This window comes from Lepisma saccharinum, chromosome 27 (assembly GCF_977018435.1).
Source record: "Lepisma saccharinum chromosome 27, izLepSacc3.1, whole genome shotgun sequence".
In the NCBI taxonomy this organism is placed as follows: domain Eukaryota; kingdom Metazoa; phylum Arthropoda; class Insecta; order Zygentoma; family Lepismatidae; genus Lepisma; species Lepisma saccharinum.
This window is the reverse complement of record NC_139255.1, coordinates 8,484,144-8,511,081: the sequence shown is the minus strand read 5'-3', so window position 1 is coordinate 8,511,081 and position 26,938 is coordinate 8,484,144. Positions and strand designations below refer to the sequence as shown.

Sequence of the window (26,938 nt, the reverse complement as noted above, 5' to 3'; positions counted from 1 at the left end):
GTGTATGTTTATTATTTCTGGGACAGATTATGAATGTGGCATCCGTATGCTGTAAAGAGGGCTTTCCTTAATACTCTAATGGCTGCTCAACTTGGCACAGAACTGGAAATGTGCTTCTCTACTTGCTCTTCCTAGTGAGTTTTGTCAATTAGATCCTGGATGTACGTACAATACCTGTCATATAGAATACATAGTCATATCTAATGAAAACTGCTTTAGTGTCAGCATTATGAGGGGAAATACATGTTCGTTTTGTCTATTTTAAGTGACAACTTTGTGAAACTAATGTAATAGTAGCGGCTCACCGCCACTCGGGAAAGCCGGGTTTAATTTTCGGAGAAAGTGATTTCAGGCGGGAATTTTTTCAGCAAATGTTTCTGCATGGAGCGGCTCTGGGAGTCATCCAGCCCCTAATAAGTTGGTATCTGGACAGAGTGGTGAGGGTAAAGGCGACAGGAGGGTGGTGCTGATCACATCATCTCCACAAATTGACGTGCCTTCACCACGACATATTGGAGTGTGCAGCGGACAAGGGGAAAAGTCAACGTGATGATTGATTGGATTGATGTGGTGTTTTAAGTCCACTTTATGCACAGTAAGGCTAATCGGGACTGCACCTACAGTTTAAAGTGGGATCCGAACCACTATGTGCCTCCACCGGGTATCGAACTTGGGACCCTCATGGTGATGAGTTTGTGTAATAATGTATCATTGTAGAATCACATATCGGAACAGAGGATGGTTCCCAGCACTCAAAGCATATCTATAGATGGTTTTCGAAAAACATATTTATATTGAATTTTATACTTTTTACATTACTTTACTGCTTTTGAAGGTTACATGTGAGGATTAATATTGATGGGAATGACGAAATGGCTGAGAGAGCAGCCAAAATGACTCAGGATTCGAAACCACAACCCCCTGACTACAAACGGTTGCCTTTGCGGAAGATATTGTAGAACTGGGTTACTGTCAGACCGTCGGTGTTCATATCTTATGGACACATTGGGAGCGAGTCTGAGCAGAGAAAACCTCACCCACACGACGCTGTTAAGGCGCAGGCGCAGAAATCTACCCATTTAGCTGCGCATGCGTGTGCGCAGCAAGATAGCATCGAGGTCCGCTGACTAGCGCCGAGATCGAATCCACAAGTGGTTTGAAGCTGAGCAAGCTCTAAGAGTTGAACGATCAACTTTGGCAAGCCTTCCCTCCTCCTCTGCTGGCGTGAACTTAGGAGGGACTTGCCCCTTAGGCACTCAGTACATCACTTAGAAAAATTCGAGCGTGTTTACGCACACTTTTTTTCCTCTTTTCAACACGTCCGGCAAGCTTTATATTGTTGCCTCGTTGCATGATCTTCGTCCAAGTTCGTGTGTCAGTTTTACATACCTTTCGTGTGTGTTGATGGTGATTTTGGACAATAAGGATCCTGACAAGTGATTTTTGCGTGTTGAAGAGCAACATCTGAATATTCGACGACCCTGTTCATTAAGCCAGTTAAGTTTTTTGACCTTAGTATAAATTATGAACGCAGTATTCTTGTAAGGTGTTCTTGAAGAGACATAAAGAAATACCGCAAGATCGTTTTTAGTGACGTTCAGGAACAAGCCGATAAATTCTTGAATACGCAGACCACCTCCCGAGGCACTGACCCTCTAGTTCTTGTTTCTTTAAAGGAACCACACGATCACGCCAAGATGTCGTTAAGGCTTTTGCTGGAGACGTTTGGAAACCAAGTGCCTAATCAAATTCCGTTACGTTGAGATTTATGAAAAAAGAAGTCTTCTGAAAGCGCAATTATTGTTGGAAGACAACTGCATGTCGTTTCACGTTTCAGAAGAACGTGGACGGTGTGAGCTGATACAAGTGCTCACCAATAGTCCTAAACTGCACTCTAATTGCTGCTATAAACATTAAACATGCATACAGAGTAACAAATTTCATATTCAAAAAGACTTGTTTTAACTTGAGTTTCTGTATGGTTTTGAACTACATCTACTGTAATAGCAAATTTTACCCGGAGGGCATGGCGTTGCCAGAAATGTTTGTAGATGTTCAACATTCAGTTGAAGTAGAAATTAATGTTATTATAAACTGATAACAATCTATTTCTATTGCCAATTAATTGCTATAATTTTGAACGATTTTACTACTCGATCCATTAGATGAGAGATTGTTGAGCAACTATATTTCGTTAACATGCCTCTTTCAAGAATAATTTCGATAGAGGATATGGAAACGTTGTTCTTACCTTATTCCTGCATTATATGAAATATTTTCGATTTAACTAACTAACTCTCTACCCTTCTTAAACCCGAAGGTTCATGATTGCAGCAACACAGCCCTTCCATTTGTCCCTATCCTGAGCAAGATCTATATACTTTTTCCCATCCCTACCGATTTCCTTTAGGTCCATCTCAACGTTATCCCTCCATCTTCGCCTTGGGTATTCCTCCAGGTCTCTTACCATCAGGTTTCCCAGCAAGAATCTTCTAAACTCCTCTTTCCTCTCCCATTCGTGCCACTTGGCCTGCCCACCTAAGTCTTATTCATTTAATCATTCTAATAATATCTGGACACGAATACAAATTATGTACTTCTAAATTACGTAACCTTCTCCACTCACCTGTCTCCTCATCCCTTTTAGGTCCAAAGATTTTTCCTAAGGATCTTATTTTCAAATACTCTCAATTAATGTTCCTCTTTCAATGTAAGGGACCAAGTTTCGCATCCATATAATAACACAGGCAAAATTACTGTTTTGTATATTTTAACTTTTAGTTTCTTAGATATTAAACGAGAAGACAAAAGTTTATGAAGAGAGAAGTAACACGAATTTCCTGAATTAAGCCTACTTTTTATTTCCTCTTTAATATAATTTTCATTTGTTAATATTACTCCTAAGTATTTGAATTTGGAAACTGGTTCAAACGAGTTGTTATCAATAATTAGATTTTGATTATTACCTAACACTTTGTTTCGGCCTGTAAGCATATATTTAGTTTTCTCTTTGTTAACTTTAGCAGTTTTGAAAAATATTTTAGCATTATTCTTAATTGTATTCACATCATCCCCTAATAAGTCTACTTCATCTGCATATGCTAACAACTGAGTCACACCGTTTAATTTCAGTCCGTTAGTTTCTTTTATCTTCCTAACAGCATATTCTAAGGCAAAATTAAAGAGCAATGGAGATAATGCATCTCCTTGTTTTAACCCATCATGAATTGTAAATTTGTCAGACACATTAATACCCTAACGAATTTTACTTTGTTTCACTGGTGCATACTTTTATCATATTAACAAGCTTCTTAGGTATTCCAAATTCCAATAATAGATTATATAATATATTTCTTTATTTTCGATTTAACGCATTTTTTAATTTTGTATGTTCTTCTAGAATAATGATTAATTGGACTTTATTTTTGATATCGACTATGTCGATTTCCCTGGGGGAGTGGTTAGCGCGACTCAGGGATCCCGGGGCGAATCCCTGCCTGGGCATTATGTCTTCTTGAGTGTCCCTTCATCAATTTCAGCATATCAATACTCATTCTCATCTTCGCGATGAGCCAAAATTGGCAGAAATGAGATGTATAATAAACCAAATCATTCATTCTTTGCATAGATATCCTCATACTTACTACATTCTCTCCAGGTTGTTGCAAATAACCATCCCCCACCTATCCTCAAATTGGATCAAGTATCTCCCCAGCTATACTCTGTCCAGGAAATCTGTGGAGCTAGGCAGCGCATATCGGCAGAGAAGGTAAGAAAGCGAGTTGGCGGAGCGAAGCAGTACCTGCTTCTGCAAATAGCTGGTTGCCGCCCTCACTTGCCCTCTCACGAGCTCATTGGCCGAGACATCTGGAGTCACTACTTGCGAAGAGACCTGTTTTCGTTCGCTCCCTGCAGAGATGCCAGGGATAGAGTGTAGGAATTTCCACTTAGAGCACTCAGTAGGCCTAGAATCTTTGATATTAAAAGAAGGGAAATCTACATTACGTTAAAAATTCAAAACAAGCAATAAAGAGTTTACAAATGTCAAAACATTGTTTAATTTATATTTCGAGATTAATGTACAACATCAACCTCCGTAGCGGAGTGGTTAGCACAGCGCTTCACGACGCCAGGTGTCCCGGCCTCGGGATGGGTATTTTTCAGTGTCCCTTCATCAATGTCAACATATCATCAGTCATCCTTATCTTCACGATTAGCTAAAGTGGAAGAAAAACGGAGTAAGATAAACCAAATACCTTTGCTCCATTCAACAGTTCTCATATTTGGCTAAGAGCACTTTGGCCGTACAAATTGCTATATTTATCAGATAATGCCAAATGAGAGGTCTCCCGCGTAGCGAAATAATTAGCGCTCTTGCCCTTGGTGCGAGCGGTCCCAGGTTCGATTCCCGGGGGGAGACACCAACATTTCTGGGTTATCTCAGCATGGTAAAGACAATTGGGGAGCTACTTGAAAAGAAGTAACGGGTTCGAATCCCGGCCTGGGCATGGATGTTTGCGAGTGTCCAATTCATCAATTTCATCATATCATCATTCATCCCTATCTTCGCAAATTAGCCAAGAGTGGCACAAAAAGCAAAGTAAAATAAAGCAAATCATAAACAAGAAGTAACGGTCTCCAGACTCAAAAGCCAGAAAACAGCGGCGATTGGACTCGATATACTGACCACGCGTCACCCAATGAAAACTCCTGCTTGGCAGTCTATATGGCTCTCAGAACGGTATATTCCAGGCTATCTGCGAAGCCTGAAGCCTACAAAGTAAAATACTGAAGAGACATCTATTAGAAACTGTGTGAATTAAGCTGATTTCAAAAAGAAGATAATTGAAATTCTGTAGTTGGCAACCTGAATTCTTAGGAGTTGGCAACCTGAATTCTTAGGAGTTGGCAACCTGAATTCTTAGAAGTTGGCAACCTGATTTCTTAGAAGTTGGCAACCTGAATTCTTAGGAGTTGGCAACCTGAATTCTTAGAAGTTGGCAACCTGAATTCTTTGGGGTTGGCAATCTGAATTGTAAGGAGTTGGCAACCTGGATTCTTAGAAGTTGGCAACCTGAATTCTTAGAAGTTGGCAATCTGATTTTTTATAAGTTGGCAACCTGATTTTTTATAAGTTTGCAACCTGACTACCGTTGGGATGGCAACGTGGCTTCCCTCAAGACGTCAAGAATGAGCCTAATCTTCTCCCTTGATCCATAGACTAGGACCAGGTGTCATAGTGAGATACCCCAGACCCCAGATCTTAGACTCACCATACGCCACTGATGGCTGTTAGAGGGGTGTTGCACCGTGGACTTTTAGTTTAGATGACAATAATAAGGCAAAAAACTCCTGGGCTAAAGCCCCGGAGAATTAAACGTCCCAAAGACATATCTCGGGACACCGGGACGTCTGCGTACCCTACTTATGGATAGGTTACCCTTTAAGCCTTTGTAAACTCTGTTGCTCACACGCAACAATTCCTTGTGAGGCCGTAGGAAATTAGCATGTAAAGAGCAAGATCCCTTTCTCAAGTACAGAGGCTCCTCCTGTCTTGGGCCACCAATAAGCCCCCAGTTGCCAGCATTCCGACCAATAGCACGTTGCGTAACAGTATGGAGAAGGGTTGGGTCTTTCATGATTGAAAGAGCGAAAGTGACGTGTTGAAACTTTCCCCTCTTTCTCTTCCCTCCCTCTGACTTCTTTTGCTTCTTGGTTTCCATGTTGCTCCACCGTGGCTTCCTTTTACCCACTCCACTGCTTTTACGGCCGGAGAGAAGAAGAAAAGAGAGGTCACGTGACACGATTCATGCATTGGTAATGAGATCTTGCATGGCTGAGTTTCAACTCTTTCAGTTCTTTGCTATTTCGCTTCCAAGAGTTTGTTGTTTCTGCAAATTTAAGATCTTCCAGAAAGTCGTGGCATTTGGAGATCCTCAAGAAGTTGAAAATTTTGTCTACGACTACAATGTCCTCAATAAATAACATGAGATACATATTTGCAAAAAATAAATAAATAAATAAAAGAGATATTCATGAAGGCAAACCTTTGACATAGCTGAAAAGGTTTTCTCGGCATACCAACCAGGTGATTTCCGGATAGGCTTCCTAGCATAAGGCCCTCCTCCGTGGCAGTGCGGTCTAAGGCGCTGTGCTTTGGACTCCGACTATGGGACGGCATGGGTTCGAGTATAGGACCGGTGACAACCCACCATCGTGAGGAAATTGGGGAGCTACGAGCGAGTAGTGCAACCCGGTATGGGAAATCTGCTACAACGGCTTACGGTTCGACGTGCTGCCCCACGTCACCCTATTTACCAGTTGAAGATCTCCACACCTCTAGGTAGGATTGTGGGAGGGAGACTGGCAGTCGGGAGATAGGCCAAGGTCCTTCCAGGACTGTCGAGCCAAGGGCTATTGTTATTCCTAACGTAAGAGTGCTTACTTCATCTTCAGGGACTGAAGTTAGTAAAGAAAAAGGGTTGACCCCCGAAATAGCTCAACCCCACCCGCATACATTCAAGTACATGCGCTTAGTGCACTGCGTACATTATATGACCTACAGAATGTCGTAAAGAATGGGAAAAAATGAAGTAAAAAATGCAAAAAATGACCATTTAATTTGTTAGTTTCAGGTTAAAAATTTAAATGAAAAGGAAATTGAACAAAATAAAATCATGCTTTCAAAAAAAAAGCACAACAAAGACTGTCACCAGTTCAGCATTTCTTTTGCTCGTAAATTGCAATCCTGCGAAATATATATAGGTCTATGTTCTATGTGGAAAAAAGACTCAAGAATATTACCAAAATGAAAGAAGTGACAAAATATGACGAAACAATACACCGAATATAGCGATTTCGGAAAAATGCCGAAAATCGGGGAAAATGACCCAAAACCTGAAAATTGGCATAAAATGTAAAAAAATGCAATTTAGAATTACCTTTTTTGGGTTCTAGAGGAAGTGTAATATTGTGTATATTTAATGGGCATCGTATCCGAGATGTCAATAAAAAGATAATATTTCATCAACATCCGCTCCCTAGTGATGAATGAATTTTTATCTACGCATTATTTATGTACATGAGAAAGGTGAAATTCCATTGTCTAATAACAACTTTTGAGGAGGACAGGAGTCGTACTCTAGTTACACCTATAAGCTCATAGTTTAAAGGGAGATACGAACCACTGTACAGTGTGCCTCCACTTGGAATCGAAGCCGGGCTTCCTTGAGTTTTAGACTATTGTGTTTAAACTCAACTTTATGCACAAATATGCTGTTTGTCGATGTTTAGTTGTATAATAGAGACCGTACAATACAAGTTTCACCAAATTTAATTAATTTGAAACATTTCCCTATAAGGCGAAATGGGAAATAGGCAAAACAGGAATTCCCGTTTCGCCTAAAATTTCGGTTGGGCCATAAAAACATTATCGTGTACTGATAAGCCATTAGGCGAAACGGGAATACACGACGGAGAGAATGATGCTAGAACTTGCCAACAGCTCTTGCGATAAGATTTGGACTGAACTAGAGCATAGAAAAACAGCGAACGTGATAGTGCCACGTAATAGGCTTGGTTTGTTATTTACCGAGTGATCTACGTGCCAGTACTAATGGCCAAATATTGGACACGAACCCGCAATTCTAGAACCTGTTCCCGCGGATTAACAGGAGGAGCAAAGAACTTTTACCGTTTTTTATCACCAACTAAGTCAACGTTAAATTCGTGGAGTGAATGAACAAATGAAATTTCTGTTTCTAAGCGACACATCCAAGCGGTCTGAGATCCTTCCGGGGTTTGTATCAAACACGAACTTATCTATTCTCCAACTACTGTAAGAATGAAGTTAATGTAAACAAGACCATGTTCCTTTCTTGCCTTATATTGCCCATGAATACATTGGTCGTAACTGCACAGTTCATTATATAAGGTTCCGCAACTTCAGTGTAGTAGCTACGTGGAGTGGGATGGCTTTATCACGTGTAAGGGTGCCCGCAGGATTTTTTTTCAGGGGGGAAGAGCCAGAGAAACATTTATTATTATTATTTACATTACTACTACTACTAGTAATGTTCTTCTAAAATACATATTTTTGTAATTTGCATATTCTGTATATCTATATACAATTTGCATAACTGTATACTTTACATTAATTCATATAGAACAAAAGCTGTTTTATATAGCTACATAATCAATATAAAATAGACTGTAAGCTTAAATGTAACCCTACATCAATTAATAATAATAATAATTGCTGTAATTTACGGCCTGTAAGTCTCAGAAAACAATACTTTTGTTATAAAATATCTCTACAATTTCAACATTCAAATTCCGTTAACTTTATCCAGAAATCTCAGGGGGGGCAAGTGCCACGCCTGCGGGCGCCCACGTGCACTATTTTCCTACATACAAGATTACTGCACAACTGCCATTCGAACAACCAGTAGGATTTCTCAAAACCCACATGTATTCGTTAGCCTTGTCTTTATTTTCACAACGATCAGGTAACAGCGGCGATTTTAATGTGCTAAGGGGTGCCTTAAAGTTTGAACCCACTTCAAATTCCTCCCCTGGAAAATGTAATAATTGTAGTTATCATTTGTTCATTTTTTTTTTACTTCCAAGGGCCTCCCCGATGGCGCAGTGGTAGCGTCCTCGCCTTGTAATCAAGGGATCCCGGGTTCGATACCCGGTGGAGGCACAAGTGGTTCGGATTCCACTTTAAACTGTAGGTCCAGTCCCGATTAGCCTTACTGTGCATACAGTGGACTTAAAACACCAACTCAAACCAAACCAAACCAAACCATTTTTACTTCCAAGATCACTGTACTTATGTTTGGTAGTTAGAGACCATAAATATGTAGAAAAAGTATGGTAAAATATGTAACATTGCTAAAAACATGTAACATCCTAAAATGGTAATATTTGTTGCAAATTGCCACTATTAATTTTACACAACGAACTGCATTTGTAAATCACTGAATAATTGATTGATTTAGTTAATATTTTTTTCGCTTCTCTGCCACTTTTGGCTAATCGCGAATGTGAGGATTAAATTGATGAAGGGACACTCACAATGAACACCCATGTCCAGGTCGGGATTCGAACCCGGGACTCCTGGCGTCGTAGCGCTGTGTGATAACCACTTCGTCACGAAGTTAGGTCAATCTCAAAATTAATACAAGTAAAGCATTCTATGTTAAAGGTTTGTAATAAATTGCAAATGCTGTTAATTTTATATTTACTACATAATTTTTAATTACCGCCATTGATATTTTTCATTTATAAAATGAGCAATAATTTAGCGCCTAATTTTTCAACTTTGGCGACTTTTAGATGCATTGGAAACCAAATGGCTCATATGTGTCAAGATTCATTCACGACATTAATAAATATTTCATACCATAACAGGACCTCTCCGATGGCGCAGTGGTAGCGTCGTCGCCTTGTAATCAAGGGGTTCAGAGTTCGATACCCGGTGAAGGCACGTAGTAGTTCGGATCCCACTTTAAACTTAGGTTCAGCCCCGATTAGCCTTATTGTGCATAAAGTGGACTTCAAACAACAATTCAAATCAAACAAATCCAATTCACATCATAACAATTCTAAAATACGTTATTGTTTGTTTTCATATTTCGTATTTGCAAATTACTGATTGGAAGAAGCCGGTGACAATACTGTACAGTGAATCTACGGTAGACCTTACGGTGTCATCTCATCACCGTAAATGCACTAATTTATGATAATATATGACCAGTTTCATAATACAGGGTGTGTATATAAGAACTCCGGGGTTTTAAACAGTGATAGCGCGCAAACGGTATTAGGTAACTCAGGTTAGTTAATTACTTTGAAATCCGTAGCTCATTAAGTTTTATTCACACCGTTTGGAGTTTATTCCAACAAAGGTTGGCAACGCTGCGGAGCGTTGACCTTTAAGTGAAGGAGCCGAGTCGAACACAGTCAGTGCAGTTCAGTGCAACTGCGACGCCACAACAGAAGCCGCAGTGTGTGATATGGCTTGTAGAAACCGGATCTGTTATTACTGTACAGCGGAACTTTCGACGCATATGGTGGTGTTGCGCCTTCGGACAAAACAATTGGTCAATGGCTTAAGGCGTTTAAATAAACTGGAAGTGTGGATTAGAAAGAAAGGGCCTATCCCATGGCCTCCAAGAAGTCCGGACCTTACTCCCTTAGACTTTTTCGTATGTGGACATGTGAAGAACATAGTTTATGCGGAGAAAATTCAAGATGTCAACCATCTAAGGCGAAGAATTATCGCATCTGTGGCAACCTTCACCCCAGATATGCTGGCCAGGACGTCGCAAGAAGTCGATTATCGTTTGGATGTGTGCCGTGCTACAAACGGGGCACACATTGGAATTTACTAAATTGTAAACAAAACTTGATAACATTACCTTCAAAAATATGTATTTAATTTTTCCTGAGTTTCAGTTTTTAATAAAATAGTTAGATTCAAAACCCCGGAGTTCTTTTATAGACACCCTGTATAAAAATATGCAGTTTCTGACGTCAAATAATTTAATGGTTATTGAACGCCCTTGATGCTGATCCTTGTATCGTATGGCATCATTATACAACACAACCTAGTTTAGCGTATCGCAGTACGCCAGTGTCGAGTGTCAACACCTCTGAACACAGATACCTGAGTGGGCACTGCATCCGTTGTGACACTACCATACTCATATTTCTGTTGTGGACATTTGATGTAACGGCGAAAAAGTGCAAAACCGTTGTAGTTCTAGACGTGCATATTTGCATAGTTCGGTTTACTTTAGACGTCTGCTTGACTTTCGGCCACATGTGTGTCCTCCAAGAAGCTTTTAAAAATATACTCTCCACAATAGGATACTGAAATGTGAGGATTTTCCGTTATGAAGTTGATGAAGCGTTTCACTTCATACAAATTGAAGTGACCCAGACATTACAAGAAAGCACCATATAGGAAAATCGAAGTATTTCTTGGCATTACTTTAAAAATATCAGTACCTGCAGAAGGCTTTTAATTGGTGGTTTTTTAAGGCCTTGTTGCTTTCTATAGAGCATTTTTTTGTTTTTATTGAGCATTAATATCCTAGCTCTAACAATGACTAATATTACTGTCAAAATAATAACAGAAACTAATGAAGTGGCAGCGATTACCTTGTCAGCTACAACGCCAGGATCCCGGGTTCAAATCTCGGGTGTGGGTATGGGTGTTTGTTGTGAGTGTCCCTTCATCAATATCTCATATCACCACTCGTCCTCATCTTCGCGATTAGCCAAAAGTAGCAAAGAAAGCGAAGTAAAATAAACTAAATCAACCAACCTACCAACCCCTCTTTGCTGTTTGATATGTAGTGGACGTGCCCAGCGGGGGTGTTGGGGAGACTTCCCCTTCTTCCCCCGTTACTCGCGCGGCGTCTAGGAGACCCAGACAGTGTATCAGTAACGATAACTTCTGAAACGAGGTAGCTCTGGTACCCGGTACCCGGTACCTTTCTGGTATGAGCAAATGGTTATTCAGAACGAGTTACGACAGTTCAAGTTTGTGCGGTGAGAAGTTATTAGTGATATTGTCTGCACAGAGTCTCTCAGACGCCACACGAGTACTCGTGTTAAAAATCGTACATTCAACATATGTTATATAAATAGGGAGCGGAAGTTGATGACCTAAAAATATAGGTCCTAAAAAATGGAAAAAATGACGTAAAAAATGCAAAAAATGAACATTAAATTTGTTAGTTTCAGGTTAAAGATTGAAATGAAAAGGAAATTAAACAAAATTCAATGTTGCTTTAAAAAGAAGGCACCAAATGTTACCACATGCACATTCAATTAAAATATGCAACGAGGATTTCCAATGGAATCAACCCAATAATTTTAAAAGAATTTAATGAAAGAGTCGTATACACTGAATCAATTGGTGTAAAATGCATTAATTTCCCGCATGTTTGTCTGGTGATGTAGTGTGGTGTGTTTCTATGGTACTGTAAAGATAAAGAAATTATCACGATCCACGTAAGACAATTTTTGTTTAGAAATTTAACAAATTGTATAATAAATAGGGAAACCAAAATCAGGGACGCATCCGGGAAAATGTTCATAGATACGCCCCTCCAAGAAAAAGCACGTCTGAAAAGTAATTTTTAACATATTAAATTGTTTGAAATGTCTGAGTTTGCCCCAGACGGGCACCTGGTGGTTTCCCCCGACAGAACAAAACTCACCAGTTCAGTATTTCTTTTGCTCGTAAATTGCAATCCTGCGTGATATAGCTATATAGGCCTATGTTCACCTTGGTGAAAAGACTCAAGAATATTACCAAAATGAAAGATGTGACAAAATATGATGAAACAATACACCGAATATTGCGTAAAATGACGGGAAAATACCGAAAATCGGGGAAAATGACCTAAAACCTGAAAATTGGCAAAAAATGCAAAAAAATGCACTTTAAAATTACCTTTTTTGGGTTCTAGACGAAGTGTAATATTGTGTATATTTAATTGGCATCGTGTCCGAGATGTCAGAAAAAAGATGACATTTCATCAACTTCCGCACCCTAGTTATAAAACACGAGTTCTAGAAATAACAAGGCTAATAATGTGATTTATCCAACTAAAAATGTAAGTTTTTGTTGTGTATTGCTCGAGTTTTTTATTTTTTATTAAATATGTAGGTTTTGTATTTTTTTAAATAAATTTATTGGTTTGAAATACAATTGTGTTGACGCTTCGGTTCATCTGAACCACAATAATCCTCAAAGAAATATGTTTTCAACACAGGTCATCGCGTGAGTCTGTCAGACGCCACGTGACCATCGGTGTTAGGAATATTGGCGCGAGCAAGGGAGGGTTAAAATAAACCGAAAGGCAGCTTGCCGGGAAAATGCAGAAAAATAACACCGACTACTAAAAAAATTAAGTCACCCCCTCCGCAATTGCCACATCTCCCCAGGCCAGTAGCTAGAATTGATCGCCAGGGGGGAGGGGGCTCACGGGTTATCAGGGGAAGCTTTGTAAACCAAGTCCATTTTTTAAAAAAAAATATTAAATGAAGGTAAATTATGTGTGGGGGGCGCTCATTCATTTATAAATATCATATACTACACAAATACTACATTTTTCTACATCTTTTAAAACATCTCTTGAAGTGTTAATTGGCTGATACTGAAATTATCCCTTACACACCTCATACTATTTTAGATGATACAGATATGTATATGACACACAAAAAACGCACAATATTTAATCACAGTGCCTACAGTATATTCCACCCCCGGCCGAAGCAATTAAACTCCCCTTCCTTCCCAAAACTTGGGAGCTGTTGTTGACCTTTGACGCAGATGCGGAGGGAACTTGCATGATGACATCAAAGTCACAGATTTCTGTCTAAACGGGAGGTTGCAACAGGGACGGTGAAGGTACAGATAAAGAAGCTCCCCTATGAAAGAACTTTCTAAAGTCTAGAGAATATTCTAAATACTTGCAGCTACTTCTGCTCATAAACAAAATGAGCGAATGTAATATATACTGTTCATATTCTGTGGATTTGTCCTTAAAGTTGTGAGTTGTCTACATTTTCACTCTTCACTGCAAACAAATTATGCAAAATAGTTTACCTGATGTAAAGCTGGGAAGCCCCCCCTGGCCCCTGCCTGGCTACGGGCCTGCATCTTCCCCATCCAATCCTGACGAAATTCCTAGACCTGCCAATGACGCCAGGTTCCTCTTCCGTTCCCGAAAGCGAGAAAGGAACCTCTGTGGGCGCAGACGTCTTCTTGTCTGTTGTTTCACCGTCTGGAGGAGGCCAATGTCTTTGTCATGGGTCGGCGACTTCTTTCCCCGTAGCTTCTGGCAAGGTCTTTCTCGCTTCCCTGTTCCAAGTGTCACAGTTCTCAAGCCATTGTCGCTGCGTCTGCTTCCACTCGGAAGTTTCCTTTTTACACTCGCTTCTTTTTTTTGTCCATATTCATTAAATTGTCCAACTTCTCTTTGTGGATCCACAATTCTATGTAGTTTTCAGAAGGCAATATTACTTCTGTACTTCCCGTGGCGGAATGATTAGCAATTCGCGCTACGACGCCAGGAGTCCCGGGTTCGAATCCCGGCCTTGGAATGGACGTTTGTGAGTGTCTATTCTGGCACGAATGGGAGAGGAAAGAAGAGATTACAAGATTCTTGTTGGGAAACCCGATGGTAAGAGACCAGTAGGAAGGCCAAGACGAAGATGGAGAGTGGATAGGTCTTGCTCAAGGAACAGATGGAAGGCTTGTATTGCTGCAGCCATAAACCTTCGGGTTTAAGGAGGCTAGAGAGTTAGTTAGATAAAAATAGCTGAAACGTCAGCAAATCCGATTACAATTAACATCATGGTCATTCGACACGATTCAATATGTTGTTTTTTTAAAATCCATTATTTGCAGGAATCAAAGAAAATATATAAATATCGCATCAAGCACAGTTGAAGAGTAACGTAAAGGGCTATAAAAATGACATGAATATTTGTAAGGGAAATTTCATACCGAAGCGACACGCAACACATGTTGTTAGGAACGAGCCAATTAAAAGCAACGTTTCATACCGAGCGGATTGGTGATATCCTCAAGCCACACTTGTCGTGTGTATCTTGTAGTTTCGGTCCTGGGTTCCATTCCCAGTGGGATCCCTCAAAATTTCGGCGTTCGCCCAGCGTTGCGAGGACAATTGGTAGCGGGCTTCGGTCTCAAAAGCCAGAAAGCAGATGAGACTCCAGGCGTCACCCAATGAAAACCCCGCTGTAGAAGGCCCTGGTCCTGAAAGGGCTGTTGCACCATGGATCGAACAAGTTCATGCTCATCTTCGAAGGCTAGGAGTCATTGTCCTTTCACTAGATTCGCCCATTGTCATTATTTATCACGGACTTAGCGATTAGCCGAATTTATTTATTTATTGAATTTCCAGTACAGCAAAAGCCATTTCAAACCAGAAAAAGACAATAGTAAAACAATAGACTAAGATTAAAAACACAAGAAAGGATAACATAAAATAAACAAAAACAAACAAGCCAAAGCAGTACTAAGGTAAACAAATCAGTTTCACAAAAGCATTACTTATTTCCAATTTTTTCTATGTTGGTGATAAAAATGAATATGAAGTGAATATATCTATTTGGTTTGAGATGATATTGAACTGATTCGGTAGCCTATGGAATAGTGAACGTTGTATGAGTGAGAGCCAGGGAGTTGCAGGGTGGAAAGTTTCCTTGCTCCGTGTTTTATGTCTAGGCACTCTGAGTGAGAGTTCGTGGAGTGGGATGCTGCATCTTAAGTTTCCATTTATGATCTTATATAGCAATTTCATATCTGCAACGTATCTACGAGTTTCTGGAGTATTAATGTGCAGATTTACAAGCAGATCTCTCTAGGCAGGTGTCTCAGGACAGGCACTCTATATCGAACGATGGAGAGGAAAAAGCTGAGAAAACTCTCGATCTTGGAGGTATGAGAATGGGCAGCCATGTTCCAGATTGGTGAACAATATCCTAGAATGGGGAACACAAATGTTTTGAAGTAAATGGAAAGTGCTTTCCGGTTATTTTCGGTGAATCTGTAAAGTAGGCCTAGCATACGCATTGCCATACGTAATACCAGAAACACAAAGGTGGTACTTTCCTTGGTATTTCCGGCTGTAATCCAAGAATGCCTGGTTGTGCTCTGTGTCCGTACAAGAAATGAAGGAAGCAACATGTTGAAGCGTCGGCTCCCGAAAGGAATTTCCTCGAGGACCTATAATGGATTCCGGCTGACCCCACGCTGTCCCTGAGGGTTGGGCGGGGTGGCATCTGTCTCGCTGCCCTCTTGATAAACGATTTCCAAAGGAAAACAGGGGGACCCAGGGCGCGCTCCAGTCTGGGAGACTGAAAGTACAAGGACAGTGCTGCCATCTAGAAGGTTTTTTTTTATTATTATTGGCATTTGCCACCTTTATAAAAACTAAACGGGCTACGGTGTTATACAATTCATTCATATAGGTCTGACATAAGGTAATATATACAGCTCCACGCTGGGGAATAATATGCACCGTCCACCGCGTATTGAGGCTATTTATTTATTTACGACTTTCTTCATGTAAGCTCTCTTACCATACTGTAGTGTTCGAGTTGAAAATAAAAATTGTGCTGAAGGGGGCTTCTCCTCATTCACGTTTTAGAGGTTCCGGGTTCGATTCCCGCAATGAGCATGGGCGTTCTTTGTGAGTGTCGTTTCATCAATTTCATCACTCATCTCTCATCTTCGCGATTGGCCAAACGTGGCTGAAATACGAAGTGAAACAAATCAATCAATCAATCAATCAATCGTTCAGGTTTCTTGCGCCTTCCGGATGGGGGAAGTGGTTACGTCATCCCTTTGTAATCAAGAGGTCCCGGGTTCGATACTCGGTAGAGGCACAGTAGTTCGGATCCAACTTTAAACTGTAGGTTCGGTCCCGATTATCCTATCTGTGCATCAAGTGTTTCGTTCACGTTATTTGAAACCAGGATTTAAAAAATAAATACTAATTAATATTGCAATTTTGATCCATATTCGTCGATCTCTGTGGCGAAATGGTTTGTTCAGCGCGCTACATTGGCAGGAGTTCTGGCTTCGAATACCGGCCTGGGCATAGGTGTTATTTACAAATGTCTCTTTATCATATAATATCGTCGCGATTAGCCAAAAGTGACAAAAACGACACTAAATGACAAAAATCAAATTAAATGAAAAGATCTATTTTCATACAGATGATTTTGCTTTATTTTACTTCGTTTTCTGTACCACTTTTGGCTAATTTGCGAAGATGGTATGGTGAAATTGATGAATGGACACTCACAAATGCCCAGGCCAGGATTCGAACCCGGGACCCCTGTTTCATAAAGATGAAAACGGCAATAAAATGAGGGGATACAATATATATGTTTAATGGTAATAATGAGGTTAATATGATATGAAAATAGAAAAGGATTACTGATATGTGAAATTGTCTACCGTGTGAAAACAACTAAAATGTTCATGGTAATATGTAAGACCATGCTTTAACTACATGTTTTCTTTTTTGTAGATATGTAATTACATTATAACCTTTCCGGATTTTTACTTGACACGCAACTAGTATCTTCATCAGCCCAATTATCCTAAAACGGTATGAAAACGATACTAATTATATAACTAAATGTTACAACCTGTGTAGTATTAATAGGCCTGATAAAGATATTTCGGGAACGTAACTTTTCATTTGTTGCTGAATCCAATTCATTGACTCGTCCCAGGCTTTCCTATCAGCCTGTACAGTCCTGGCTAAGTTACGTTCTATACATAAAACTGTAACCACTACACCACTCTAAAATAACCCCATCCCTAGAGATCCAACACAGGTATTTTCAACACTTTTTGCTATTTGGAACGTCATCATTTGCAAATCAGTTAAAAAAGTGGGATTTGGAAATCAATGCGGTTTCCGCCGCTGCCCCCCACCACCTTACACAAGATGCAGCCGCTGCCTCCTAACGCAGGCCACGAGTCGAATCAGCCAGGTAAAGGCGAAGAACGGACAAGAGAAGAATTACAATTAGGCGTCCGAGGCTAGAGCTAATCAAGCAGGCATCGCAATGGCAAGCCGGGGACCAAAGCACCGGCCCAGCTCCGTCGAAGAAACACCTAAGCGCCCGCAAGAACAGTGGACACGAGAGCGCTTCATTCCCTAATGCCAGTGAACCATTGCCAGCGTTCGTCTGCTTGGTAAGATCTTGACTTATTATATTCCTTTTGCCCCAGGGAACCGGTTGTTCGGCTGTTGCTAGTGCACTTGGGGGAGCCGAGCGTGGACAAGATTATGTGTGTGTGCGGTGAAGACAGAAGTATGTGAGTGTAAAAGTATACTTCGAAAATACTGTGGTGTCTTTCTTGAAGCAGAGGACAAGAGAGGGGGGAAACGCGCGCGCGCGGGTTTTTTTTCAAGGTTGCCTGACGTGGCAAGGTAAGAATCGTCGCTGGCTATCCTGGAGAAGTGGCGGCCATCTTGGAAAAGCACCTGCCCCGTCTTCCAACACTCGCAGGCACCTTGCGCGTTCTGCTCAACCGCCCGAAGGCTGTTTATATTTCGTGTGGGGACTTGCCGACACTGACTGCTGTAACCCAACGTGTGTTTCCGTTGTTGTTGTTTGTATTTCCCGCAGTGATTCTTGTTGTTGTTGTTGGTAAACACGGGCTTGGAGAATGGCCCAGCTGAGCCCGTTGGGACCGGACAGCCCCACGGCTGGTCAAAAACGAGAATCGACCGAGGATACGGACGGCGATGCGTTGTCGCCACGGAAACAAGCCAACACCAGCAACAGCAACGATGTGGCATTTGTGCTTATGGATGGGGATTGCGGATCTGACGTCTCGCCTGACGATGTCCAAGACGTGCAAGAAGTGTCAGAGGTAAGAATCGCATTCTTTTGTTTTATCGTTATGCAACGACACCTTCTGCTTTACCACTTGTCGTCCCGGGCGTAGGGTTTCGGAGGGAGGGAAGGGGAAGTCTTTCTTTGTTGCCCTTAGGGATCTGCGACGTCCGTTCATGAGCATTGGTTGTGGTGTTCCCCAATTTGCTCCGGGGCCAGTGTGAGTGTTCCTTTCCTTTGGAAGACGACCAAGCCAGCCGATAGCCTAGAGGTGAGGGCTGGGACCTTGGTATAAGCTGCGAGACTCCGATATAACCCAGTCAGTGGCTAGCGAGAAAGCCATTCTCTTCACGACGAGCGCTCTTCAAAATTAACCCTGCATGGTTCAGAAGAAACGTGTTAATATTTTCTACTAGAAAACATGATTCATATAGGAAATCGTGCATTTCTTTGGCACCAACCAACACTTAAGACAAAAGGATATGACACCAAGTGGTGCTGGAGCTCGTGTACCAAATGGTGTGGTTGTCTGACAGTTTCTAGGTACTGATTCATTCTCGCGGTTTATAAGCAGGCATGAGTAAAGCCTTGTTTGGTTTTTCCGTGTACGCATACCAAATGTTCTCTCAGAACTTGCAATCTTGAAAAAGTTTTACAGATAACCTTGAGCTGTTGTGTGCGTTTCATTTCCATCGAGTAAGCATTGACACTCAATTTCTGAGATTTTCAACATAAGAGAGTACCGAATTGATTGATTTTATTGACTTGTTTTATTTTACTTCGCTTGTCCGTCACCTTGGCTAATCACAAACCTTCTTGTTTTTTTTTCCTCATATATAATTACACACTGTTTTCAAATATTCTATGAAACCCTCTCACTTACGTTGTCTGTAAATTTATTATGAATGTGCTTCTACTTTTCCTCTAAAGATGGCAGCTGGAATTAATAAAGAAGAACAATTATATTTCTAATGACCAGCCAAATAAATAGCATTATTCCTTCAATACCAAAATAATAAGCATTACGCTTTCATGATGATAAAATTAATTTTCTTCTTGTGGGAAGTTTTGTACAGACAAATTTAACAATTATCGAGTTCTACATGAGACATTTCCGCTTTTTTGTTATGAAATTTAGTCAATAATGTCCATAAACGGTTTTACTTTGCGTAAGCTTTTTAGCTCTGAAAGTCAACAGCTAATTCTAATATTTTATTGCATCACTGTACTTTAACAAGCAATAACACACAACTACATACGAAAGCAAACTACAAATTCAACAAAAGTAAACTGCAATAAAACTGACACAACTTGATTTATTATTCCGAAAAGTTGATTGAAATAGGTGCACTGTATAATTGAAACCAATATAGAAATCCATTGACATAACAGCGACAATGAATAGGTCGAAAAGTGTATTTCCACTGTGGCCAGATGCATGTTATGAAATTCTCGCTATTCCAATTCCTATACCCCCCCTCCTTGAACATAGCAAAAAAATAAAGGAATAGAAGAGAAAGTGGTTCACTGTACAACGGAAGGAACAATTGTTCTTTTGTTTGCATCTGGATTGAGGCTAACTTGCTTTTGCAGCAGGTGGTTGAAGGACTTTGCGAGAGTTGAGGGGATTTCGACAGGGGAGTGGAACAGAAACCCTATCATAGGCGTAACTTGGCGGGGGCAAGGGCAGGGGAGCACATCCCCTTAGGGCCAATGGCGTATCCCCCCAAAACCATGTCATGCGCCCCCCCCCAAATCACATCATTCGCACCCTCAAGCCATATCGAAAGTTACTCTTTTTCTTAGCTTTACTGAACAGTATACTTGATCTGCCCCTCCTCTCTAATCACTCAAGACCACCCCTAAAATCGTTCATCATATCGAGCATATCGCCTGTCTTGTAATGCAGCTATAGTATAAAAACTTCACATACACTTCATTAAAGCGCCAAATACGCATCATATAACAACACATCATTCTGAGCGAAGTGAGCAAGAACATTTTTACATCGATTTCTTTGCAGGCTTTCAAGAATATTAATTTAATATGGTGTCAATACTTTCTTAAGATCTCTAGATATATTTAGTCATTTCCAGCTTCACTTTTGGCACGTTTGAGGTCGAAAATGTGTGGATACCATATCGCTAAATTCAGTCTCCAAAATTTAATGTTCGAACTCTCTCTGCACTACACAAATCCCTTGACAATCGAAGATTTAATACTTTATCAAGAGCTTCCTATCTCCTCATTTAAATTTAATAATCAATTTTTAGACTTACTGTTGATATTGAAGAGTGAATAAGACAACAAAGATACACAAGAATTGGATACCCCCTCAATTTAATGCTCAATCCCTCGCTAACTAAAGCACCCGCACTAATCTAAGACCTAGAGTTGGATACTGTCCCCCCTCCCAAAGTTTAATTCCGAATCCCCCTGAACCCACGTGTCAATTAAGGCCTAATATGTAAGAGTTGGTTATTTCTTCCCCTGCCCCCTTCGATAATACCCGTAAACACTTTGTTTTCTTGAAAAACTAAGTATGCTGACCAAGGCAGTAATTTATTTTATTAAAAACATAAACTAAACGTAACGTTTCAACCTTCTAGCAAGGTCTTCATCAGACTCTGTATCAAGTACAAAAGTTATTTTTGTAAGAGTCTGATGAAGACCTTGCTAGAAGGTTGAAACGTTACGTTTAGTTTATGTTTTTAATAAAATAAATTACTGCCTTGGTCAGCATACTTTGTTTTTCATAATCATGGAAACAAGGCTTAATGGTGTTATAATTTGTTTTCTTCATCTAATGGATTAAATATGCTACATTTAAGGTGTAAAATCTTTTCATGTATTTTGGAAAAATATATAAATTGAATTATATATTGCTATTTGAAGGGAAAAAATCCCACCCATAAATGTTGATGGCGCATCCTGCGCCATAACCCCTCCCCCCTCCCTCCTGTGGGCACTCCTGTTCGGAAAGGGGGACAATTGTCCCTCAAAATTTGTAAGTTAATGGTACTTTTGTTAACCTCTTCGGACCTGACAAGCAAAGTAACGAGCAGTTTTTATGATTTCGCAGAGTTAACAGTTATTTAGTAGAATAGTTCTGTACCCTACATTTACGATAGAAAACTGTTTGATTTTGCCCACCCAAAAGTTAAACATCAGGATCGCCCATTCGTTCTGTATTTTAACTCAACTTTTTACATAGCATTGCCTTGTATGCTAATAGTTGCAGTTGCAGAACTACGATAGTTTCTTGTATGGTAGAGTAAACGGCAATTGTTATGTTACGAAATCATTTCGCAGATTCTTACAAAACTTTATCCAATGACGTCACCATGGCCAGAGAATTTCATAGGCTTTAATTTGATTGTCATGGCTATTTAGAATCTCTTTACCAAGTTGTGCGCTTTTTCTTCCTCCGTTATCTCTGTTTCTTCTTCTTTTATCTTTTTCTCTATCATTTTTCCCTCCTTTGGCGTCTCATCATTCTATCTATTTGTCCCTCTTTAACCCCTGTGTTTCTAATTCTTGGTCTTTTGTAGACAATTCTGAAAAAAGTCAAAGAAGGTTATTTTCGGTAGTCAAGAGCTCACCCTCGCCCATCTTGTAACGCTCACTCCTGCCCAACGATGCATAGAAAGACAATTATACGTTCTATAGACTATAACCCTGCTCATATGAAACAAATACTTTTATCCTGTTATCTTCACTTCCTCACTTCTTCTTTCTCTATCTTCATTCCCTCCTCTCTATCTCCCTCTTTTTATTTCTTCTTCCTGTTCTTCCTCTTCCTTGCACCATTTATTTATTTCTCTCTGTTTTGCCTTCTATGCCTCTGTTTCCCTTCTTTTCTTTGCATATATTTTCTTCGTTTTTTCTCCTTTATTTTTCTATCAGTCAATTTCTTCTTTGCTTCCTCCATTTTTTCTTTTTCTCTGTGTCTTGTCCTTTCTTCTCTTCCTGTTATCGTTCTTTCACTTTCATACATTTTATACCCTTTTCTCTACCACAAATTATTCTGGAAATTTCTCGTGGATGCTTTTTGGGTGGGTGGGCTGTTGTAAAGATCAGAAGAACCACACAAAGAGCCCGATAGGAATTGCATGATGGTACTCTGAGATTCAATTTACCATTTACAGATTCAGTCTGACTTTGCCATCTATGATTTTTGTACAGTAGGTCCAAATCAGAGGAGTCATCATGTTTTCGGCAATTAATGCATCTTGTTACGTATACCCTTAAATTTTTATATATTTTCATGGTGGCACTCGACAGTATTACTGTTAACAGGTTCAAGGGATGGCCAAATTCGGATAATTTCCTTTTCGGATTTCAAATATCTGGATATGGGATATACGAATTATCCAGATATCAAAAATATCAGGATATTAGGATTATCCTAAATGTTACGGATATCCACATTATATTTTATTCATCATGTTCGTATTTCAATGTACGGATATTCTACGAACCCTTCATCAAATCTGTACTATCCGGATATCATTTTCATCCGAAACGTATATCGGATAATTTGAAATCCGGAAATTCGAATATCAGCATTATCCGTTGTATCCGAAACGGATATCGGATAATTTAACATCCAAATATCTGGATATCCGTTATCGGATTTTGTGGCCGTTCATCCCTATAACAAACATTGTAGGTTGGCAGAACGATACATCGCTGTTTGGTAAATAAATGCTGACGTTAGGCGAGTGGTTTTGCTGACCCTGAATATCCTTCAAGAGAGAGAGTGAGAGATCGCAGATAATTTCTGCCGGACAGCGTGATGGATTTATAGCGAAGTGAGGAAGGGAGTAATGCAAGGTTTCAGGTAAGAGCCCAAAGAGATGTTCCGATAGCTCGGCGCAGTAAAATCGAGAGAGATTGCGTAGGGTACTTTTCGGTAGCCACGACCGAGGCAGCCCATCAGCCCACATTCCACACCGTTGAAAATGACTTGCGTGGCCAAGCTACCCTCGTCCCCTTTATTCTCCAACACCCCTCCCCCTCAATCCCCCCTGTCTTGTCTTGTTTAGTAAATGAAAACAAGAAGCAACCCACGAGAAGAAAAAAAGACGCGTAAGAAAAACGGGGTAAGTTTGAAGAAGGCAATGAAGTAGATTGTTGATAATTAAGAACTTGTTTTTTATTATTATTATTAAATAATCTGCAGAGAGGTAGGATTTGAGGGAACCTTGAACCTAATTTCCTGTGGAATTCGAATCTTCACAAGCAAGACGTGAGTTCACATACCGTTAGGGCGAGAGGTCAAAGATCCGATGGTATTTCTCTATAACTCGCGTCTCGGATATCTTGAGATCGAATCCCATTTGCGAGTGGATTTTGTAATGGCTACATGCAACACCATCTGTCACCTGAGCAGAAATCGTGCCTGGCTTCAATGACCTCAAAAGCATAGGAAAATTTCAGAAAATGAAAGTAGGAATCCTATTTCTATTTCAAGCTCTTGGTTGCGTTATAGAAAGCTCCAAGAAAATTACGGTTTGTATTAACAACTTTCAAGGTTGCAGAAATTGTGTTTTTACTTTTTAAAACATCCTCTTTGACAACAATACAAGAACTCCCCACGATTAATGGTTGTTCAAATATTTTCTCCCGTTTAATGGGTTTTCAAAATTCTTGCACGAGATTTATATTAACACTGCCCTAGTTTTTATCAACTCAACCCTCTTCGATCATTCCTAGATTTCCCAAATAGCCCTGTTTATTGTAAAGGGCTTCCCCGATGATGTAGTGGTAACGCTCTCGCCTTGTAATACAGGGGTTCCTGGTTCAATTCCTGGTGGAGGCATATAGAGGTTGAGATCCCAATTTGAAATGTAGATTCAGTCCCGATTAGTCTATCTATTCAGAAAGTGAAGTTAAAACTCAGATTCTTCAAACTCAAAAGCTTATTTCGCTAACCTCCTTGGCGGAGACGTAGCTACGACGCCAAGGATCCCGGTTTCGAATCCCGGTCTGTTCATGGGTGTTCTTTTCATCAATTTCATTATATCACCACTCATGCTCATCGTCACGATTAGCCAAAAGTGGCATAAAAGCGACGATAAATAATAACATTCAAATCAAATCAAAAGTTTATTTGAGGGCTGTTTATGAGAAACACATTCTCCAAAGTGCACCTAAAATATTTGTAGATACGTGACATCAAACAGCAACAGGCGACTGTGACGGCTCTCGACGTTGTAGTCATTATCGCAAGGAGGCATGATAGAAGGTGATCATTTTCACTGCTGTTATTAACCAATAGAAGTAGAGAATACGTGCAAAATGACCAAAATATAAACTCGAATTAATAGATATGATTTTAAACGAGCAGCAACAATATAGCCTTTCTCTCGGTGTACAGGGTACTCCTAAAGTCTTGGCCGTATTGCGTGTGGTCGTGGTGTCTGTTCGGGCGTGCTATACCGAAGCAGAGATGACGCTAGAAGGAGGGTGCTGGGGGCGGAAGCCCCAGTCATCCAGTCTCTACTCAACATGACAAGGAAACTTGGGAATTATACGGAATGTTATCCCTTGCACGTATTTTTACGTGCTATATATAAAGATATCATGAATCTGACGTCACTCACAAAGTACTCTCACCTACACTTCACTCATATTTTGTTAAAGCGATGCTCGAGGTTCGAATGAGAATCTTTGGATCGATAAATGTGATCAGAGCTTCACTTTCCTAAATAGTATTCTTGCAAAAGGTACAGTGCAAAGGACCAGATTTTCTCCATCTAGCAAACACACTCAGTATACAACATGTCAAAGACGGCATTATGGGAGAAAAGAGAATCACGTGCTGTCCTTTCTCACACGTGAGAAACAAAACTTGACCTTGCTCTGCCTTTTCCCACACGTGTTACGCTGTGCTCTGTAACCTGGTGAAATGACATTATCTCCTCATCAATGGAAAGTCATCTCCTCGTGCCAAGGAAAAATTCCCATCCTTACATCCCATTTCTTTGACACAAAAGAAGGAAGTCAGTTATTCACATAAACACACTTTAACTTGCTGGAGTTACTTTTACAAGACAAGTATATACGATCTGACAAGTATCTGAGTGTTGCAGGATTGTGGAATAACACAGAATTTAAGGTGCAGCACTTTTCTAAAAATATAGCTGTTTTCATATCGATCGTTTGAGATATGTATTTTAGGGCATGAAATCAAGTAAAATGAACAAACTTTGTTGCACTTTTTTGTGAGATTAGGACATTTATCCTCTTTTATATCCCTCTTTGATGCTTCAGCGCCTTTTCCCTTCCTTTTCTTTCATGTTTTGTTAAGAAATTGGACAGAAAAATAAATGATTTTCACTCTTCTTGAGCAGTTATATAACATCCTATAGTCTCATTTTGTAGAGCAGAACGAGGGCTTTAAAACGGTACAATATATTCATCGCAGCCCCAATAGTTCCCAAGACAATGTAACAAAACCCGCGAGAAAAAACACAAACTTCAATTCGGCAGAACAACAGTTCTCTATGAGGTCCGCGCGCAACCACAGTTCTCTGTGCGGTCCGCGCGCATTATATACAGAAGGCACAGAAAGACAGAGCATTGGATAAAGGCATTTTATCAGAACCTTTTTTTCCCCTTTCCCTACCACAATAAAAACAACAATCTGTGCGATTTCTTAAACTTGTTGAACCATGCTAATTTCCAGGGAGTACTGGAGATTATGTTGTGCAACACTGCGAAACCTAACAAATAACAGACCTCTAGTATTTTCAAAGTGTTTCATCTGCTGGATCGTTCAAGCAAGGAAAGTCTTAAAAATAGCAAGTTGTGCAAAGTGCCACTAGATGGAGCAAATTGAGCCGAACCAATTCTTCTGCACCAGCTAACCACGAAATTAAAACCGTTGTTCTGGAGCTCTATTCCTTCGGCGAGTGTCTTCGCCTTGTGGAAAGGAATGCGCGTGCTGACCTTGACCTATCACTTCGCATTTCTAAGCAATTTCAAGCGGGTGCAGTGACTGCCATATTGCCAAGCTAATGCAGGTGGAGATATGTGTTGAGGAGCATGATTCACATTGATTTCTTCCTAGAATTGCCAGGTGTGTTCCAAAGTATACATGAAAGTAACATTTTCGCTGGAAGGAGAGTAAGCAAATATACTTCAGCGTTTATGCACAGTGGTACTTTTGTGGGGTTGTATTGATTGAATTGTTGTTTTAAGTCCACTTTATACACAGAGAGGCTAATCGAGACTGGACCTACAGTTTAAAGTGGGATCCGAACCACTATGTGCCTCCACCGTGTATCGAACCCGGGTCCCCTTGATTACAAAGTGACGACGCTACCACTGGGAGGCTTGTGGGGTTGGAGGAAGTGACAAGGTACACATTAAATCAGAAATAAAGAAATATATTTCACAGTGGCGTATTCTCTCATGTTGTCTGGTTTACCACCAGTAAACGAACTTTTTTCATATACCATATTTGTCAGCGCATAAGACACATCTATCATTAAAAGCTTTATCACTGAATTTATGTTTA

The 26,938-nt window shown here is 40.2% G+C and overlaps 1 protein-coding gene across 5 annotated transcripts in view; it reads left to right on the top strand.

The window, feature by feature from the left end:
* The window catches only part of TfAP-2 (transcription factor AP-2), a 497,362-nt gene that overhangs the window by 203,575 nt on the left and 266,849 nt on the right, over positions 1-26,938 (top strand). For 2 of the 5 annotated variants that reach the window (XM_083113493.1, XM_083113492.1), the window contains exon 1: positions 17,803-18,448. The exons of 1 other annotated variant lie outside the window; for it this stretch is intronic. In XM_083113493.1, the coding sequence (XP_082969619.1) occupies positions 18,242-18,448 (207 nt within the window). In that variant the 5' untranslated portion in view covers positions 17,803-18,241. Of the gene's footprint in view, positions 1-17,800; positions 18,449-26,938 lie in introns of those variants that run through there. 2 more of the 5 variants (XM_083113491.1, XM_083113494.1) reach the window with 2 other exon arrangements.